Below are 20,059 nucleotides of genomic sequence, written 5' to 3'. Positions count from 1 at the left end.
CTCTGAGCCTTTTCCTTAGTTGATTTGAATTAACTTAAGATGCTGGTATCCCGTCACTAAGTCACCCTTTACATACATGTGGAAATTCCTTGACACTGATCCAGCTTCCTCAGAGCGACAGGATGTTTGATACTCCTATTTTTAATCTGTCAGCCAGAGCTTCCTGATTGGACCAGATTAACAGCCCCAGTCAAGAAGCTCATATTGTAAGAAGTCCACCTGGCTGACCTTGTAACAATCACTACAGTTGATTTTTCAATTTCTACTTCTTCCTCCAATTTCCCTCAAAACGTTGTCCACCAGTCACAACTATCAGTGACGGTCTTCCAGTTGTCAGGTCAATGTCACCATGTGAGGCAGAAGCAGGGACCTGAGTTCAATTCCACCCTCAGGTGACTGTTTATGTGGGGTTTGCATGTTCTCCCCGTGTTTATGTGGAATTCCAGTGGGTGTTCTGGTTTCCTCCCACAGTCCAAAGATATGCAGGTTAGGTGGATTGGCCATACTACATTGATTTACTTTTGTTTTGATTTGATTTATTACTGTCATGTGTACTGAGGTACAGTGAAAAGTATTGTCTTATGTGCTTTACAGGCAAATTGTACTACACAAGTGGATCAGAATAACAGAACAGAATACAGGATACAGGGTTACAACTGCCAAGAAAGTGCAGAAAGAGATCAACAGTAACATTTAAGAAGTCCATTCAAAAGTCTGAAACCTGCAAGGAAAAAGCTGTTCTTGAATCTGTTCATAAGTGTTTTCAACCTTTTATAAATCTGCCCAATGGGAGAGGGTGGACGAGAGTGGAAGAGGGTATATCCAGAGTGGGAGGGGTCTTTGATTATGTTGGTTGCTTTCCTGATTCAGCAGAAAGTACAGATGAAGTCAATGGACAGAGGCTGGTTTGTGTGATGGACTGGGCTGTGTTCACAACTCTCTATAGTTTCAAAGGAAGAAAATATACAGCCCAGGAACAGGCCCTTCAGCCCTCCAAGCCTGTGCTGATCCAAATCCATTGTGTAAACCTATTGCCCAATTCCTAAAGGTCTGTATCCCTCTGCTTCCCACCTACTCATGCATCTACCTAGACGCACCTTAAATGAAACTACCGTGCCTGCCTCTACCGGCAACTTGTTCCAGGCACCTACCACCCTCTGTATAAGGTACTTGCCGCATGTATCCCCCTTAAACTTTTCACCTCTCACCTTGAACACGTGACCTCTCATTATTGAATTCCTCACCCTGGGAAAAAGCTTATCTCTATCCACCCTCTCTATACCCTTCATGATTTTGTAGACCTCAATCACGTCCCTGCTCAATCTCTATTTTTCGAATGAAAACAATCCTAACCTCTCCTCATAGCTACAACCTTGCACACCAGGCAACATCCTCATAAGCCTTCTCTGCACCCTCTCCAAAGTATCCACATCCTTTTGGTAATGTGGTGACCAGAACTGTACACAGTACTCTAAATGTGGGGCCGAACCAAAGTAATGTACAATTTTAACATGACCTGCCAGCTCTTATTACTCAATACCACAACCGATGAAGGCAACCATACCATATGCCTTCTTGACCACTCCATCCGCCTGTGCAGCCACTTTCAGGTTACAATGGATCTGAACTCCCAGATCTCTCTGCTCATCAACTTTTTCCAAGGCTCTTCCATTTACAGTACAGTTCGCTCTAGTATTGGATCTTCCAAAATGCATCACCTCACATTTGCCTGGATTGAACTCCATCTGCCACTTCTCCGTCCAACTCTCCAGTCTATCTATATTCTCCTGTATTCTTTGATTCAAGACGGAGGATGGGGACAATTTCTGGCTGTAACAGCTGATCTTTTTTTTGAGGTATTTTAGGTGCTGGAGGTGAGTTCCTCGAATTCCAGGAGCAGTAATTACTGTTTTATATGCTGTTGCATTGTTTTGAAACTTTGGAAAAAAAAAGTCAAAACAACAGCATTTTTAAACGGGAGAAGAGCAGACAAAGGAAGCACATGGTGAGGCCATTGCAGGAGAGATAGAGAGCAAGAGAGAGAAACCTGCACAGTTACTGCCTTTGCTGTTTGAATTCATGTATCACTGGAGATTGGAGTGCATCTGGGAAAATTAACAAACAGTGAAATTCATAACTAATCTTGGAGGAACCTGTTTGGGCGAAGTTCACAGCACAGAATCAGATAAGTTAATCGTTGTTTTTAAGTGTGGCCTACAGAGAATTGGCAGTAGTGAGTAGAGTGGGTTCTTTCTTGATTATATGTTTTTGGAGATATGTCTCTTGATTAAACTTAAAATATAAGTCATAACTATTAATTTAACCTGGTGCAGTGTTTGTAGAGGAATAAGACGGTGTTATTTTCTGGGTCTGTAGATTGTGAAGGAGCAAAAATGGCCTTTAATAGAGTGATATGTACTTCTTGTCGGATGTGGGAGTTTAAAAAGAGTTTAAGGGTTACTGCGGAATATATCTGCCATAAATGCTGTTGGCTACAAATCTTACCAGATCGAATGGATCAGTTGGAGAGGAAGTTAGAAGCAATGAAGAATTTGCAACAGCAACATTGTGTGATGGATGGCAGTTATAGGAAGGGGGGGAAGTCTCAGATACAGTCACATAGATGGGTTAACTCCAGGAAAGGTAAGAGAGGTAGGCGGCTAGTGCAGGAGTCTTTTGTGGATATACCCATTTCAAACAAGTATTCTGTTTTGGAAAATGTAGGGGGTGATGGATTCTCAGGGGAACGTAGCACGAACAGCCAAGTTTCTGGTATTGAGACTGGCTCTAATGTAATGAGGGATATGCTGGGTTCAAGGGATCAATTGTGTTAGGGTATTCTCTAGTCCGAGGTACAGAGATGTTTCTGTGGCCAGCAGCAAATAAGCGGAATGGTGTGTTGCTTACCTGGTGTCAGGATCAAGGATGTCTCAGAGAGGGTGCAGAATGTTCTAATAGGGGAGAGGGGCCAGCAAGAGGTCATTGTCCACATTGGAACCAATGACATTGGAAGGCAAAAGGTTGAGATTCTGAAGGGAGATTACAGAGAGTTAGCAGGAATTTAAAAAGGAGGTCCTCGAGAGTAGTAATAGCATTACAGCTGTGTTGAGGGAGGATATTTCCAGAAATACATCCAGGGAAGTTATTTGGGTGGAACTGAGAAATAAGAAAGGGATTATCACATTATTGGGATTGTATTATAGACCCCCTAATAGTCAGAGGAAAATTGAGAAACAAACTTGTAAGGAGATCTCAGTTATCTGTAAGAATAATAGAATGGTTATGGTAGGGGATTTTAACTTTCCAAACATAGACTGGGACTGCCATAGTGGTAAGGGTTTAGATGGAGAGGAATTTCTTAAGTGTGTACAAGATAATTTTCTGATTCAGCACGTGGATGTACTTACTAGAGAAGGTGCAAAACTTAACCTACTCTTGGGAAATAAGGCAGGGCAGGTGACTGAGGTGTCAGTGGGGGAGCACTTTGGGGCCAGCAACCATAATTCTATTAGATTTAAAATAATGATGGAAAAGGATAGACCAGACCTAAAAGTTGAAGTTCTAAATTGGAGAAAGGCCAATTTTGGCGGTATTAGGCAAGAATTTTCGAAAGCTGATTGGGGACAGATGTTCGAAGGTAAAGGGACGACTGGAAAATGGGAAGCTTTCAGAAATGAGTAACGAGAATCCAGAGAAAGTATATTCCTGTTAGGGTGAAAGGAAAGGCTGGTAGGTATAGGGAATGCTGGATGACTAAAGAAATTGAAGATTTGGTTAAGAAAAAGAAGGAAGGATATGTAAGGTATAGACAGGATAGTTCGAGTGAATCCTTAGAAGAGTATAAAGAAAGTAGGAGTATACTTAAGAGGGAAATCAGGAGGGCAAAAAGGGGACATGAGATAGCTTTGGCAAATGGAATTAAGGAGCGTCCAAAGAGTTTTAAGGGCCCCTCAAAGATCAGCAAGGCAGCCTTTGTGTCAAGCTGCAGAAAATGGGGGAGATACTAAATGAGCATTTTGCATCAGTATTTACTGTGGAAAAGGATATGGAAGATATAGACTGTAGGGAAATAGATGGTGACATCTTGCAAAATATCCATATTACAGAGAAGGAAGTGCTGGATGTCTTGAAACGGGTAAAGGTGGATAAATCCCCGCGACCTGATCAGGTGTTCCTTAGAACTCTGTGGGAAGCTAGAGAGGTTATTGCTGGGCCTCTTGCTGAGATATTTGTATCATCAATAGTCACAGGTGAGGTACCGGAAAACTGGAGGTTGGCAAACGTGGTGTCACTGTTTAAGAAGGGTGGTAAGGACAAGCCAAAGAACTATAGACCAGTGAGCCTGACGTCGGTGGTGGGCAAGTTGTTGGAGGGAATCCTGAAGGACAGGATGTACATGTACTTGGAAAGGCAAGGACTGATTAGGGATAGTCAACATGGCTTTGTGCATGGGAAATCATGTCTCACAAACTTGATTGAGTTTTTTGAAGAAGTAACAAAGAGGATTGATGAGGGCAGAGCGGTAGATGTGATCTATATGGACTTCAGTAAGGCGTTCGACAAGGTCCCCATTGGAGACTGATTAGCAAGGCTAGATCTCATGGAATACAGACAGAACTAGCCATTTGAATACAGAACTGGCTCAAAGGTAGAAGACAGAGGGTGGTGGTGGAGTGTTGTTTTTAAGACTGGAGGCCTGTGACCAGTGCAGTGCCACAAGGATTGGTACTGGGTCCTCTATTTTTCTGTCATTTACAAAAATGATTTGGATGTGAGCATAAGAGGTAGAGTTAGTAAGTTTGCAGATGACACCAAAATTGAAGGTATAGTGGACAGCGAAGAGGGTTACCTCAGATTACAACAGGATCTTGACCAGATGGGCCAATGGGCTGAGAAGTGGCTGATGGAGTTTAATTCAGATATATGCAAGGTGCTGCATTTTGAGAAAGCTATTCTTAGCAGGACTTATACACTTAATGGTAAGGTCCTAGGGAGTGTTGCTGAACAAAGAGACCTTGGAGTGCAGGTTCATAGCTCCTTGAAAGTGGTGTCGCAGGTTGATAGGATAGTGAAGAAGGCATTTGGTATGCTTTCCTTTATTGGTCAGAATATTGAGTACAGGAGTTGGGAGGTCATGTTGCAGCTGTACAGGACAGTGGTTAGGCCACTGTTGGAATATTGTTTGCAATTCTGGTCTCCTTCCTATCAGAAAGATGTTGTGAAACTTGAAAGGGTTCAGAAAACATTCACAAGGATGTTGCCAGGGTTGGATGATTAGAGCTATAGGGAGAGGCTGAACAGGCTGGGGCTGTTTTCCCTGGAGTCGGAGGTGAGGGGTGACCTTAGAGGTTTACAAAATTATGAGGGGCGTGGATAGGGTAAATAGGCAAAGTCTTTTCCCTGGGGTCGGGGAGTCCAGAACTAGAGGGCATAGGTTTAGGGTGAGAGGGGAAAGATATAAAAGAGAACTACGGGGCAACTGTTTCACACAGAGAGTGGTACATGTATGGAATGAGCTGCCAGAGGAAGTCGTGGCGGCTGGTACAATTGCAACATTTAAGAGGCATTTGGATGGGTATATGAATAGGAAGGGTTTGGAGGGATATGGGCCGGGTGCTGGCAGGTGGGACTAGATTGGGTTGGGATATCTGGTCAGCATGGACGGGTTGGACCGAAGGGTCTGTTTCCATGCTGTACATCTCTATGACTCTATCCATGTCTATGACAGTCCCCTATGCTTTCTACTACTCCACCAATATTCGTATCATCTGCAAACTTACTGATCAGACCAACAATGCCCTCTTCCAGACTATTTATGTACATCACAAATAACAGTGGCCCCAGCACTGAGCCTTGTGGAACACCGCTGGTCACCTTTCTCCATTTCGAGAAACTCCTTTCAACTACCACTCTGTCTCCTGTTGCTTAACCAGTTCTTTATCCACCTAGCTAGAACACCCTGCAACTTTCTCTATTAGTTTACTATGGGGAACCTTATCAAACGCCTTACCAAAATCCATGTATATGACATCTACAGCCCTTCCTTCATCTATCAACTTGGCCACTTCCTCAAAGAACTCTATTAAAGGCACGATCTACCCTGCACAAAACCATGTTGCCTACCACTAATAAGCCCATTCTTTTCCAAATACAAATAGATTTTATCCCTCAGTACCTCTCTAGCAACTTTCCTACCACTGACGTCAGGCTCACTGGTCTGTAGTTACCTGGAATATCCCTACTACTCTTCTTGTACGGGGGGGGGGGGTGGAGAGGAGGAACAATATTAGCAACCCTCCAGTCTTCCGGCACTTCACCTGTGCTTAGGGATGCTACAAAGATATCTGTCAGGAACCCAGCTATTTCTTCTCTCACCTTCTTCAGCAACCTGGGATAGATCCCACCTGGTCCTAGAGATTTGTTCACCTTAATATCCATTAGCCTACCCAACACATCTTCCCTCCTTTTGTGAACGTGATTCAGAGTAAACAAACTTCTATCCCTAATCTCAACATTCATCATGTCTCTCTCCTCAGTGAACACCGATGCAAAGTAACCCATTTTCTCAGGTTCGACACACAACCTTCTTCCTTATCCTTTAGTGAGCTACCTCTTCCTCTTGTTACCTTCTTGCTTCTTATATACGAAGAAAAGACCTTGAGATTCTCCATAATTCTGCTCAGTAAAGTTATTTCATGACCCCTTTTAGCCCGCTTGATTCCTCGTTTAAGATTGTTTGTACTCTCCCGATATTCCTGCAAAGCCCATTTGTTCTTAGCTGCCTGTACCTTATGTACGCTTCCTTTTTCCTCTTGGCTAGTTGTACGATTTCTCCTGTCATCCACGGTTCACCAGTCTTGCCTTTCCTACCCTTTGTTTTCAAAGGGACATGCCTATCTGCACTATCTTCAACCTATCTTTGAAAGCCTCCCACATATCAAATGTGGACTTCCCTTTCAGTAGCTGCTCCCAATCCACATTTCCCAGCTCCTGCGGAATTTATTTATAATTGGCCTTGGCCCAGTTTAGTGCTCTTCCCTTAGGACCACTCTCATCTTTGTCTACGAGTATGCTAAAACTTACAGAATTGTGGTCACTGTTCCCAAAGAAATCCCCCACTGCAACTTCTACCACCTGTTCTGGCTCATTCCCCAACACCAGGTCCAAACTGGCCCCTTCCTTCGTTGGACTATTGATATACTGCTCTAGAAAACATTCCTAGATGCTCCTTTCAAATTCTGCGCCATCCATGCCTCTGACACGAAGTGTATCCCAGTCAATATTGGAAAAATTAAAATTTCCCATCACCACCATCCAGTTGCCTCTACATCTTTCCATATTCTGTTTACCTCTCTGTTTACCACGCTCACTGTTGGGAGGCCTGTTGTATAGCCCTAACAACATAACTGCACCCTTCTTATTTCTCAGCTCTACTCATTATGCCTCACTGCTCAAGCCCTCCATAGTGTCCTCCTTTAGCATAGCCGTGATATCATCCCTAACTAGCAATGCAACTCCTCCCCCCTTTTACATCCCTCCCTGTCCTGTCTGAAGCGTTTATATCCTGGAACATTTAGTTGCCAATCATGCCCTTTGTTCAACCAAGTCTCTGTGATCGCAATAACGTCATATTCCCAGGCACCAATCCAAGCCCTCAGTTCATCTGCCTTACCCACTATACTCCTTGCATTAAAAAATACATGCACTTCAGGCCGTCAGTTCTTTTGTATTCATCTACTCTATGCCTACTCAAGCCCTTGGCAATGCTAACTTTATGATCCTTACAGTTTCTAGTTTCCACCTCACTGTCTACTAGTCTTCTCTTGGTGGTTCCCAGCCCCCTGCAATATTAGTTTAAAACCTCCTGTGGTTTGGGAAGAGCAGTTGCCATATCAGATAGGATGTTTTCTGTTGTGCATCTATAATGATTTGTAAGAGTCTTTATGGATGTGCCAAATTTCCTTAGTCTCCTAAAGAAGAGATGTGGAAAGTTCCAGGCCTGGAAAGCTCTTTCCGTAGAGGGTGGTAGATGGCTGGAATGTGTTGCCAGCAGAGGTGGTAGAGGCAGGCATGAAAGCGTCATTTAAAATGTAACTAGACAGATACATGAATGGGCATGGAGGAAAGGGATACAGATCCTTAGAAAGTAGGCAACAGGTTTAGATAGAGGATCTGGATGGACATAGGCTTGGAGGGCTGAAGGGCCTGTAATTTTCTTTGTTAGGCGTTGTTGTGCTTTCTTGACCATCATGTCAACCTGGATGGATCAGGACAGATTGTTGGTGATTGACATCCCCAAGACCTTGACGCTGTTGACCATAGGGTGGCACGGTGGCTCAGTGATTAGCATTACTGCCTCACAGCACTAGGGTCCCAAGTTCAATTCCAGCGTTGGGTGACTGTCTGTGTGGAGTTTGCTCATTCTCCCCATGTCCGCGTGGGTTTCCTCCGGTTTCCTCCCACAGTCCAAAGATGTGTAGGTCAGGTGAATTGACCATGCTAAATTGTTCATAGTGTTAGGTGCATAAATCAGAGGGAAATGGGTCTGGGTGGGTTACTCTTCAGAGGGTCGGTGTGGACTTGCTGGGCCGAAGGGTTTGTTTCCACACTGTAGGGAATCTAATCTAATCTAATCTAATCTCCACCTCAGCACCACTGATGCAGACAGAGCATAATATCCACTCTGCTTCCTGAAGTCAATGACTAGCTCCTTCATTTTGCTAACATTGGAAAGATTGTAGTCTTTACACCATACTGCTAAGGACTCAATGTCTTTGCCCTGTAGTGTCCAGGATGTGCAGGCAAGCTGGATTAGACCTGGTAAATGTGGGGTTATGAGGATGTAGGGTGTGGGGCTAGGTCTGGGTGGGATGCTGTTCGGAGGGTTGATCAGACTCAATGGTCAAATGGCCTCTTTCCGCACTGTAGGGATTCTATGAATAGAATGGTCTCGTAATTTCAAGTTTGTATGGTCTGGCTCTAACTTTTAGATAATTTTCATTAATTCTCCCTTCCCTCGACCCACCATGACCTCACCCTAAACTCCTCAGCCAACAGAAAAAGAAATGTATCTTTGTCATATCTGTCCCCCAAACATCTTGTAAGCTTCAATAAAAGCATTCCTTAAATCTTCTGAATTTCCGGGAATCAACCCTAGATTGTATAATATCTCTCATGAATGCATTCCTTCTGGAGTCTAGATATAAAACTAAAAGTCCACACTGCAGTTCTTGCAAAGCCAACATATCCTTCTGAGGGTGTAGTGCCCAGTATTGCTCAGTTCTCCAAGTGTGGTCACAGGGTTTTGTATAGCTGAAGCATGACTTTAGATTAGATGATTAGATTACTTACAGTGTGGAAACAGGCCCTTCGGCCCAACAAGTCCACATCGCCCCGCCGAAGCGCAACCCACCCATAACCCTACATTTACCCCTTTTACCTAACACTACGGGCAATTTAGCATGGCCAATTCACCTGACCTGCACATCTTTGGACTGTGGGAGGAAATCGGAGCACCCGGAGGAAACCCACGCAGACACGGGGAGAACATGCAAACTCCACACAGTCAGTTGCCTGAGGTGGGAATTGAACCCGGGTCTCTGGCGCTGTGAGGCAACAGTGCTAACTACTGTGCCACCGTGCTGCCCACATCTATGCCCTTGTAGTCTTGATTTCCCCATGCAAAGATCAGAATTCCAATAATTTTCTATATCTGTTCATGATGTGAAGGCAGCATGGTGGCTCAGTGTTTAGCACTGCTGCCCCACAGTACCAGGGACCCAGGTTCAATTCTAGCTATGCTAAATTGCCTGGTAGTGTCCAGGGATGTGCAGTTTAGGTGGGTTAGCCATGGTAAATGCAGGATTACACAGATGGGGTGTGGGGATGGGTTTGGATACGGTGCTTTTTGGAGGGTCAGAGCAGATCCAGTGGGCCAAATGGCCTCTTTCTGCACTGTAGAGATTCTATATCTCACTTATAAGTGTCCTTGCAGCAGAGGTATCGATTGGGAGCTGCTGGTCAGTTTGCTGCACAGAAGGTCTGGGTAAACAACTACATCCATTTTATGAATATGACTGATCCATCACCGACTTAGTTGGCTTAGCAATGAGCCTATACTGATGAGAGTTAACATGCTCCTGAACCACCAAGTTGGTGACCTTATTGTGCCAAACGATGCTGAGGTTACATCAAAGATAGTGAAGGTGGAAACTGTTCTGCCTTTCCTTGTGACCTAATGTATACCATTCAGGTCTCATTACTGCTGAAGAGTGTGCTGAGGATTGATAGACAAGCAAGTTAGTGTCATCTGTCAGGTCGCAGATGTTCCATTCACTTACTCAGCTTAGACTTAACAGTTGCAGATTTTGTGGTGCAAGTGTTGATTCAGTGTTAAACGACAACCTGTGATGACTGTAGAGCCTAAATATGCAAAGTTATCAACAAACACCATCATAACATTACAAAGTCAGGAGGCACTGGCTTAAAAGGCTCTTCTGCATGCATTTTTAAGAGTTCTGCTCCCTCTAAAACTTTCACACTATGACTAAACAGGTAATGCTGGAGAAGTTGAAATGCCCTACTCGTCATTACCCTATTACACTTCTCTGAAATACCGATAAGTGGCATTTTTTAATACATACATTTATTAGAAATTTACATTTGAAAGTACACAAGCAAATTGTGATTGTAAGATAAATATTCTATTACTCTTCTACCAAAATACAAATTTGAATTAAACCTGGAAAGTAATGAATGCTTTCCTGAGAAGCAACCTATTGTGGAGATTTTCTTGGTTGAAGTATTGCAGAGGAGGGAAAAAGCACATTTTCCATTAACAATTGGGCACTGATCAGAGAAATGCTGTGTGAAACAGTAAGCAGTAAATCTGAAGGAAAGGCTTATTCCTGAATAAATAAAATGACAACTCAGATCACTTACATAGCTCGAATAATCTCGGTTAGGTTAGTTTCAAACGAAAGGAACTGCTTCCCCTTCTTAGTGAAGCCTCGCACTTCTGAACCGACACTTATAAAGATTTTCTCCTGTGGAGTACCAATGGCTCCTCCGAGCTCCAATCTGGAAACTTTATGTCCTGGCAAGGTCTTGAACACTGGCTGCATAACGAGAATAGAAATTACTTTTGCAGCTTACATTGAACCATATTAGCATATATTTGAGAATACAGTTGAAACAAAATTTACACTATAAATTGTTATTTCAGTGATACTATCCACAATGAAAACCCCCTCGAAAATATGGCCTTCAAGAGCAATCAAATTACAGGGTATGCTGCTGAGCACAATCACTCATCAGGTTGAACTGAAGAAACCTTATCATTGTGTATAATTGAAGGAACTCAATTTCAGAGGCTTTCATATTTCATCCAAAGCTGACTTCACTGATCCCTAATAACCAAAATGAAAGAATAATGGTCATGATTCAAACATCATCTAAATTGTCATAATCAGTTGCAATGGAGGGAATAAAAATCCCCAAAAGATGTTGTTTTTTTGAGACAGACCAGTGTTAAAGCATTGTATGTTTGAATCCTGACCCAAACCACCAACTTCTAAATTTAAGGGAGGCAGGTTGGCAATGTCAACATGGATACAAGTCAGCATTTTAAACTTACCCTACCTGGCTTTATTTCTTCGGTCTTGGGAAAGCCACCAGCTGAACCAAGTCATAAGACTACTAATTCAGGACACAGGAAATTTTATTTTGTTTAAATGTTACTTACTAGGTGTCTGCCTAACTAACCTTGAAAAGCAGTGGAATACCACCCACACAAATATATCCCACCTCCCCCAACACAGGCATTGTTCCAACCTTCAGCTCTAATCACCAGCAAAGCTCGTACTTTCCCACTTCTCCCACCAGAGATGTGAACTGCCTTCCTCTCTCAAGGGCTCTAAACTCTGTACTCTCCCACTATAGCCACCAACCCCACCCCAGGGCTTCAATACTTAGCACACACATGTCTAAAGATTCATAATAACCTCCCAATCACTCCTGACCAGTTAGATTTTCAATCTTACTCCAAAACTTTCCACGTCTCACCTCCTTAGTGTAATGTTAAAACATTAAATGGGAATCTCTCCCTGGACATTCATGTAATATTAAAGGGTTAAACTGCACTGTCTTTGGGTGGGGACGACAATCATGAATGAATGCGGATGACTACCATTGTAATTTACATTTAATTTAGACAGTCATTTGCTATTACTCCCCTGCTATTGTCAAGTTAAACTATAATTCAATCTTGGCGAAAGTGAGGACTGAGATGCTGGAGATTAGAGTCAAGATTAGAGTCGTGCTGGGAAAGCACAGCAGGTCAGGCAGTATCCGAGGAGCAGTAAAATCGATGCTTTGGGCAGGAGCCCTTCATCCCGATGAGGGGTTCCTGCCCGAAATGTAGATTTTCCTGCTCCTTGGATGCTGCATGACCTGCTATAATTCAATCTCTTCCATCCAGAAATGCTTTCTGGCCAGTGGTATGTCACATCCGTATTGTCTTGGAGAATCACCGAGTCAGGAAATTGTCTGCATAACAATTCCCCAGGATCAGGACATTAGCACTTGCATTATCTCAGAGGATGATCTCATCCTGCCATTGCACCTGGGGTAATATTTGACTGTGAGTGACTGGGAGGGGTTGTCTTGAGAGGCATTTCACTGTGGGGGTAGTGGCCAGAGCATCTGTAGGCACGGCCAACTGACCTGTATAAAAGAGTTGTATTTTCTTTGTTCAGGGCCACACTTTGATTCAACCTCACACACCTACGGGGTTGGGGGGTCAAAGGGGGTCACCTAGCTTGTACAAGCTTTCATAAACTTTAACTGTTTGCAGAGGTTGGTGTAATCAAATTGCATCTCATGCGTGAAACCTCAGGAAAAGAACCTAACACCAGGCCACCATTTTCCCCAAAACACCTCCAGTCTCCAAGCATAAACAACACATTGTGGCAAAGGCAAACAAGATCACAGCATCTCCTCTGACTGCTCCTCACTCCAATTAAAGTCGAGCCTGACTATTGTAAGTGGGGACAGTGGGCTAGCACTGTCTCAGGAGGCAGTCACACCCCTTAGATTAACTGCCTCAAATTCAGTCAGTCGTAAGGGACAGAACAATGTTACTTTGTGTGAGGCAGGGAGAGGAATCCAGAAGGTCATGCTGCAGGAGCCTCAGGCCTTGAGCTGTAAAAGAACTTGGACTGGAAGGAGAAAGATCCAGTTTTCCTGGTCCTTGTAGGTACCAGCGATACAGATAGAATGAGGAATGAGGCTCTGCTAGGAAATAAGAACACTAGAGGCTACATTAAAAAGCCTCTACCTGAGGCTTTCTCTACGAGAAAGGTAATAATCTCCAGACTACTACCTGAGCCACGAGTAGGAAAATTCAATAAGACAGCAAAATTAAAAGCATTAATGCACAAAACATTTGGAGGAAGATAGGCAAACGTACACCTCAAATCAAAGTAAAAGAATATGATTTCATAGCCATTTCGGATTCATGGTTACAAGGAGATCAAAACTGAGACATTCAGGGATATTTGATCTTTCAGAGAGACAGGAGGGATGGGACATGGTGGCTAGCACTGTTAATACGAAATGAAAGGAGGATCTTGAGAGAGACAACCTAGGCTCAGGTGATGTAGAAACCATTTAGGTGGAAGCAAAAATAAACAGCAAAAGAAATAAAACATTGGTAGCAATAGTGTACAGACCGTCAAACAGTAGGCACTATAGAAAAGGCTATAAATCAACAAATAATAGGAGCATGTAAAAATAATACAGCAGTAATTATGGTGACTTTAATCCTCATGTTGATTGGATTAATCAAATTGAGAGGATAGCTACAGCAACAAATTCATAGAGCACATTAAGAATAGTTTCCTAAAGCAATACACCATGGAACCACCAAGGGAACAGGTTATCTTGGAGATGCGAATGCGGAATGAGGCAGGTTTAATAAGTTATCTTAGAGTAAAAAGATCCCCAAGGATGTGGTAATCACAGCATGAAAGTTTCAATATTCAGTTTGAGAGTGAGAAACTTAGGTTGGAAACAACTGTGTATAACTTAAATAAATGGAATTACAATGAAATAAGGATAGAATTGACTAAAGTGACCTGGACTGATTAGCATGAATGACAGTAAGTAGGCAGTTAGAGACAAAATAAACTGCAGATGCTGGAATCCAAAATAGACAGGCAGGAGGCTGGAAGAACACAGCAAGCCAGGCAGCATCAGGAGGTTTCGGGTGTAAGCCTTCTTCAGGACTGGGGGGGTGGGGGTGGGTATGGGGGGAACTGCAGATAAGTGGGGTGGTGGGAGCAGGGTGGTGAAGTGGGGATAGGTGAAGACAGGTAGAGGGTACGACCTGGTTGGTCAATGGGAGGAATGGATCCGGTTGGTGGCAGGGAGCAGTGGAAGGGATGAGGAGGGGCTGAGAAGAGAGTGAGAGAGTGAGAGGATGGGAAGGGAGGTTATTTGAAAATGGAGAACTCAGGTTGTAGGCTGCTCAGGCAGAAGATGAGGTGTTGTTCCTCCAGTTTGCAGTGTGGTTCATTGTGGCAATGAAGGCAGCCAAGGATGGTCATGTCAGAAAGGGAGTGGTTAGGGGAATTGAAATGAGCGGAGACTGGAGCCCGGCTGTGATTCTCAGCGAACCATTCCCTAAGTTTACATTCGCTCTCCCCAATGTAGAGAAGATCACATCAGGAGCACCTGATGCAGTAAACTAGGTTGGAAGAGAGGTAGGTGAACCTCTTCTCACCTGGATAGAGGTGAGGGGGGTGGTGTGCCAGCAGGTTTTGCATCTTTTCCGGTTGCAGGGGAAGGTACCTGCGGGTTCGGGGAGGGGTCGGTAGGAAGAGTGACGCAAATAAGGACCATTGAAGAGAACAGTCCTTGCGGAAGCCAGATAGGGATGGGGAGGGGAAGATGTTCTTGGCGGTGCGATCAACATGCTTTTCCTCCCTCTATCATCCAGGCAGCCCTCCGTCGCACCACCTCCATCCCCTGTTCCACTACTCTAAATCCCTCCCCTCCCAACGCAATAAAGACAGAGTCTCCCTTGTCCTCACCTACTCCGCCACCAGTCTCCGCATCTAATGCATCATCCTTGAACACTTCTGCCAACTCCAAGTAAAGTTAGTGGGTTACTTGTCACATGCAACTGAACATCAAAGCAAGGTTAGATTCTTTCTTGTTGGAAATGGTCATTCCCTGACACTTGAGTGCTACTTGCCAATTACCAGTTCATTGCTAGAATGATGTCCAACCAGGTCTTGCTGCATTTGCATATGAGCTGTTTCAGTATCTGAGGAACTGCAAATGGCACTGACATTCCCAATTCTGATCCTACGATGGAGTGAAGATCATTAATAAAGCAGCTGAAGATAATTGGGACTAAGGCACTAACCTGACAAACTAGGGGCTCTTGTGGTGCAGTAGTATTGTCTGTTCCTCTGTGGCAGGGATCTGGTTCAAGTTCCATCTGCTCCAGAAGATTATAATAACATCTGAACAGTTTGACTGAGAATATTTTCCCTAAGGACCTCGTGCAGTGATGTCCTGGGGCTAAGATTCTTGACTTCTAACAATCTCAACCACCTTCCTTTGTTCTAGGTATAACTCCAACCAGCAGTGTTTTCCCCTTGATTCCCACTGACTCCAGGTTTGTAGCAGAGATGACTAAAAAGAGATTTGTTTGAAGCAAATAGAATCACAAAGCCAGTTTACTATGGTTGCAGGTTTGATATCTAGACAGCACAGATAAAGGGAATTCAAAACAGAACCAGAAGCAACATATTTGTAATGACAGTTTAAGATTTGAAACATATTGACTGATAGTTGGTGGATACAGATTCAAAATTGGTTTTCAGAACAAACCAGACAGAGGAAGACAGAGAAATAGCAAAAGAACAATGAAACAAATTGGAATGTTCTTCAAGACAGCCAATGCAGATTCAAAGAAATGGGATCACTTTTTGCTGTACTAGTTTAATTTTGTGTAAAGGCAACTTTGAGTTTACAGAACTTTACTGTATTTCCAATATTTTGGTTTTTTATTACCAAGTTTTTAAAAAAAGATATTCCATTTTATTCAGTCAGACTATATTTTGGGAGAATGTAATATTTGGCACTGGCACAAATGTGCATTCTACATAACATTTTAAGTCACAGTCATGAGTTGATACTTACAACTGCTTCTCCCTTTTTAATCCCAAAACATGTAACTACTCCATCATGATCTGCAATGACAACCTAAAAGTTCATAAGACAAAAATATTTAAAACATCAAAATTAAATCATATATGTTCAGTTTAGAAAAACAGTGCAGATTTTTAAAAAATTTACTCAGAAAATGTGAAATCAACTGGCGAGATGAGCATTTATTGTCCATCACAAGTTGTCCTGTGGTGCTGATGATGAGCTGCCTTCTTGAACAGCTGTAGTCCTTGGTTCGTGAAGGAACTCTGCAATCCCACAGTGCTATAAAGAAGGGAGTTCTGGGATTTTGATGCAGCGACAGTGACTGAATGGCATTATGATTCTTAAGTCAGGTTGGTGCCTGACTTGGAATGGAACTTGCAAATGGCAGCGTTCCTATGCATCTGCTGTTCCTGTTCCCAGAGGGTAGTAGTTGTTCTGCTGGAAGGGGCTTCAAAGAAGCCGGAGTGAGTTGCAGCAATGCATCTTGAATACGATACATGCTACTGCCACTGTGTCAGCGGTTGAAGGTGGTGGATGGGAGTACCTATCAAGCAGGCAAATTTGTCCTCAAACTTAAGTGCTGTTGGAGCTACATTCAACCAATCAGTGGACAGTATTCCAGTAGACTCGTGCCTCGGAGACTGCAAATAGACACTGTGAAAACAAGTTCTGCTCTTGTGAACACAGGATTTATATGGCTAGACCAGTTTAGTTTCAGGTCAATAGTTACCCCAAGATGTTGATGGTAGCTGACAGTCATGAAGTTATTGAATATCAATGGGAGATGGTTTCTTGTTAGAGATGATCATTTCATTTCATGTGTAACATGTTACCACTTATCAGGTTAAGCCCAGATCATGTCCAGGTCTTGTTGCATTTGGACATAGACTGTTTCAATATCTGAGGAGTTGTGAATAGTGCTAAATGTTGTGCAGTCATCAGCAACATCCCAATTTTTGACATTATGATGGCAGGAAGTTTGTTGATATAGCTGAAGATCATTGGAACTAGAACATTAACCTGAGGAACTAGGGGCTCTGGTGTTACAGAGGCTCTGTCTCTACCTCTCTGCCAAGAGATCTGGAATCAAATGCCACTTGCTCTAGAGGTGTGCAATAACATCTCTGAACAAGCTGATTGGAAAATATATTGCAGCTTAGGATCTCTGACTATTGCTTGCCTATATAAAATTAAAATGCCAGCTTCCAGTAAAGTACTTTCTAATAATGTCACAACATGCAATAAATAAATCCCTGCTGAGAATGAGAAAGCTACATGATGCGAGGTCAAGGATAGGACATTCCTTTTCTTTTTCCCACACTTTTGCCTGGAACTGGAAAAACAAGTTATCATCTTCATATGTTAACTTAATGTGAACTTACCTTTTGGATTGCTCTGCGTCCTGATGTCGGTAGCAGCCTCATGGTCTTTTGGGAAGTCACTCCTACCTAGGATGAAAAGAGAGAAAGGCAATTTACAACACCATCACAACAAACCAGCACTGATTATTCTAGTCCCTGAACATGCACCTTACTATAACAGTACCAAAATTGGTGTGATTGTAACACTCTACTTAGGTCTCACAAGCCCATGAGAGATACAGAAGTCTTGATATCCTAGTCTTGTTCATTCAACTAAAAAGACTCACCCTTTATTAGGTCATACTAATTTCTGAACAAATTCCAAACTTTGCATCTTCATTGAACCTTTATGTTATATATTATTCCCCATGGGAAGAACTTTTTGACAAATACCCATTGCTGAGTTATCACCACAGTATTTACAACTTTTGGAGGTACGAAGTTACAATGGCCCATTTTTGAGATAGGATTTTTGACTGCCAGTGGAAAAATGTCTTTGTTAATATGTGTAGGTGGCTGATTTAATCACAACGTTGAAAACATAACAGCAGTATTAAATTTATATCAACCTAATGTTCTCAAGTAGACACAATAATATGACAGAAATTAACAAGGAGAAAGTGAGGTCTGCAGATGCTGAAGATCAGAGTCAAGAGTGTGTTGCTAGAAAAGCACCGCAGGTCAGCGAGCATCCGAGGAGCAGGAGAATCGATGTTTCGGGCCAGAGCCCTTCAGCAGGAATGAGACTGGGAGCCTCGGGGTGGAGTGATAAATGGGAGGGGGTGAGGCTGGGGAGAAGATAGCTGAGAGTGCAATTGGTAGAAGGAGGTGTGGGTGAAGGTAATAGGTCGGAGAGGAGGTTGGAGTGGGACAGGTCACAAAGACGGTGCGGAGCTAGAAGGTTGGAACTGGGGTAAGGTGGGGAAGGGGAAATGAGGAAACTGGAGAAGTCCACATTGATGCCCTGGGGTTGAAGGGTCCCGAGGCGGAACATAAGGCGTTCTTCCTCCAGGCGTCGGGCAGTGAGGGTGTGGCGATGGAGGAGGCCCAGGACCAACTGGTTGCTCCCAATGCAGTCTCCTCTACATTGGACACCTTCTTGCAGAGCACTTTAGAGAACATCTCCGGGACACCTGCACCAATCAACCCCACCGTCCCGTGGCCAAACATTTCAACTCCCTGTCCCACTATGCAGAGGACACGCAGGTCCTGGGCCTCCTCCATTGCCACTCCGGATGCTGCCTGACCTGCTGTGCTTTTCCAGCAGCACACTCTAGACAATAAGAGGGCATGTATACAATAAAGGAGGAGAAAGTGAGGTCTGCAGATGCTGGAGATTAGAGCTGAAAATGTGTTGCTGGAAAAGCGCAGCAGGTCAGGCAGCATCCAGGGAACAGGAGAATCGACGTTTCGGGCATAAGCCCTTCTTCAGGAATGAGGAAAGTTTGTCCAGCAGGCTAAGATAAAAGGTAGGGAGGAGGGACTTGGGGGAGGGGCATCGGAAATGTGAAATGTGATACCTATTGCCCAAAGTAATTGGAGTTATGTTTTGGAGAAGCCGGTGTTGGACTGGATTGTACAAAGTTAAAATTCACCCACCAGGTTATAACTGGAGTTAGCTTCATACAGACTTGTTAACCATTGGAGAACTGAAGTTCCAAACTTGAAGTTAATTTGTTTACAAAATCTTCAATTCTCATGAAATGCAGGTCCTGTTTGGAAATATCTTTATTAACTAATATCTTTACAATATATTTACTAACACCCCCAGCCCAAAACGGCGAGGGTGTTGAAGATATTCCCTATCTACCAGATTTAAAAAGCCATTAGCGCCTGTGATATTCCAGCCCAGGTAATAACTGAGTCGCGTCTCCCACCTGCAGGTAGTCGACGCGGTTTAAATTTAACTCCATGGCCGCAAGAAGCTCTTATTCTGTGAAATATTTCTGAGGCGAGGGCAGAGTCGGACTTTAAAAACTGTCAGGGACCAAGCGGCCGGAAGGAGAGTGAACGTCGCACATGGAGATCATGCCAGAAACCGCCATCAAACTGGGCGAAAATCAGGCTCCACTGGTAAATAACTGCCCAGTCTGAACCAAATCCACATCAGGGCCCACCTCACTCACTCACTCATCCCGTTACTGTGGTGACCATAGGCATCTCAAACACCGCACACCATTGGTGGTCGGTTATCGCACATGCATTTAAACTCGCCGCTGATTGGCGGAGCTCTGCCCCTTCACTGAAGGGGATGCAGAGAGTTCCAGGTTGATGCCTCAAGACTCAGTATTCCCTATTTCCATTTACTGTGTATTTTTGTTTTCATGACCACCACATATCTCAAAATACTTTACAACCAATGAAGAACTTTTTGAAGTTCGGTCAGTGTTGCAATATAGGAAACATAGAAGCCAGTTTTCATCTTAAGATGCAAAAGTTCATTTGGGTAGAAGGCAGTTTATTTTGGTTATCTC

At 43.5% G+C, this 20,059-nt stretch overlaps 1 protein-coding gene across 2 annotated transcripts in view; it reads right to left on the bottom strand.

The window, feature by feature from the left end:
* bbs7 (Bardet-Biedl syndrome 7) overlaps nt 1-19,696 on the bottom strand; it is a 62,420-nt gene extending 42,724 nt beyond the window's left edge. Inside the window, exons 1-4 of one of the 2 annotated variants that reach the window (XM_043674029.2) lie at nt 19,463-19,696; nt 17,607-17,672; nt 16,213-16,275; nt 10,942-11,117 (exon numbers count right to left, since the gene is read on the bottom strand). In XM_043674029.2, the coding sequence (XP_043529964.1) occupies nt 10,942-11,117; nt 16,213-16,275; nt 17,607-17,672; nt 19,463-19,498 (341 nt within the window). In that variant the 5' untranslated portion in view covers nt 19,499-19,696. Of the gene's footprint in view, nt 1-10,941; nt 11,118-15,430; nt 15,589-16,212; nt 16,276-17,606; nt 17,673-19,462 lie in introns of those variants that run through there. The other variant, XM_043674031.2, reaches the window with a different exon arrangement.
* Nucleotides 19,697-20,059: the final 363 nt, after the last annotated feature.

Source organism: Chiloscyllium plagiosum, unplaced genomic scaffold (genome assembly GCF_037043375.1).
Source record: "Chiloscyllium plagiosum isolate Xiang-an unplaced genomic scaffold, Cpla_swu_hap1 HiC_scaffold_36, whole genome shotgun sequence".
Classification (NCBI taxonomy): domain Eukaryota; kingdom Metazoa; phylum Chordata; class Chondrichthyes; order Orectolobiformes; family Hemiscylliidae; genus Chiloscyllium; species Chiloscyllium plagiosum.
The sequence above is the reverse complement of the archived record's forward strand: the minus strand, read 5'-3'. Positions and strand labels throughout refer to the sequence as shown.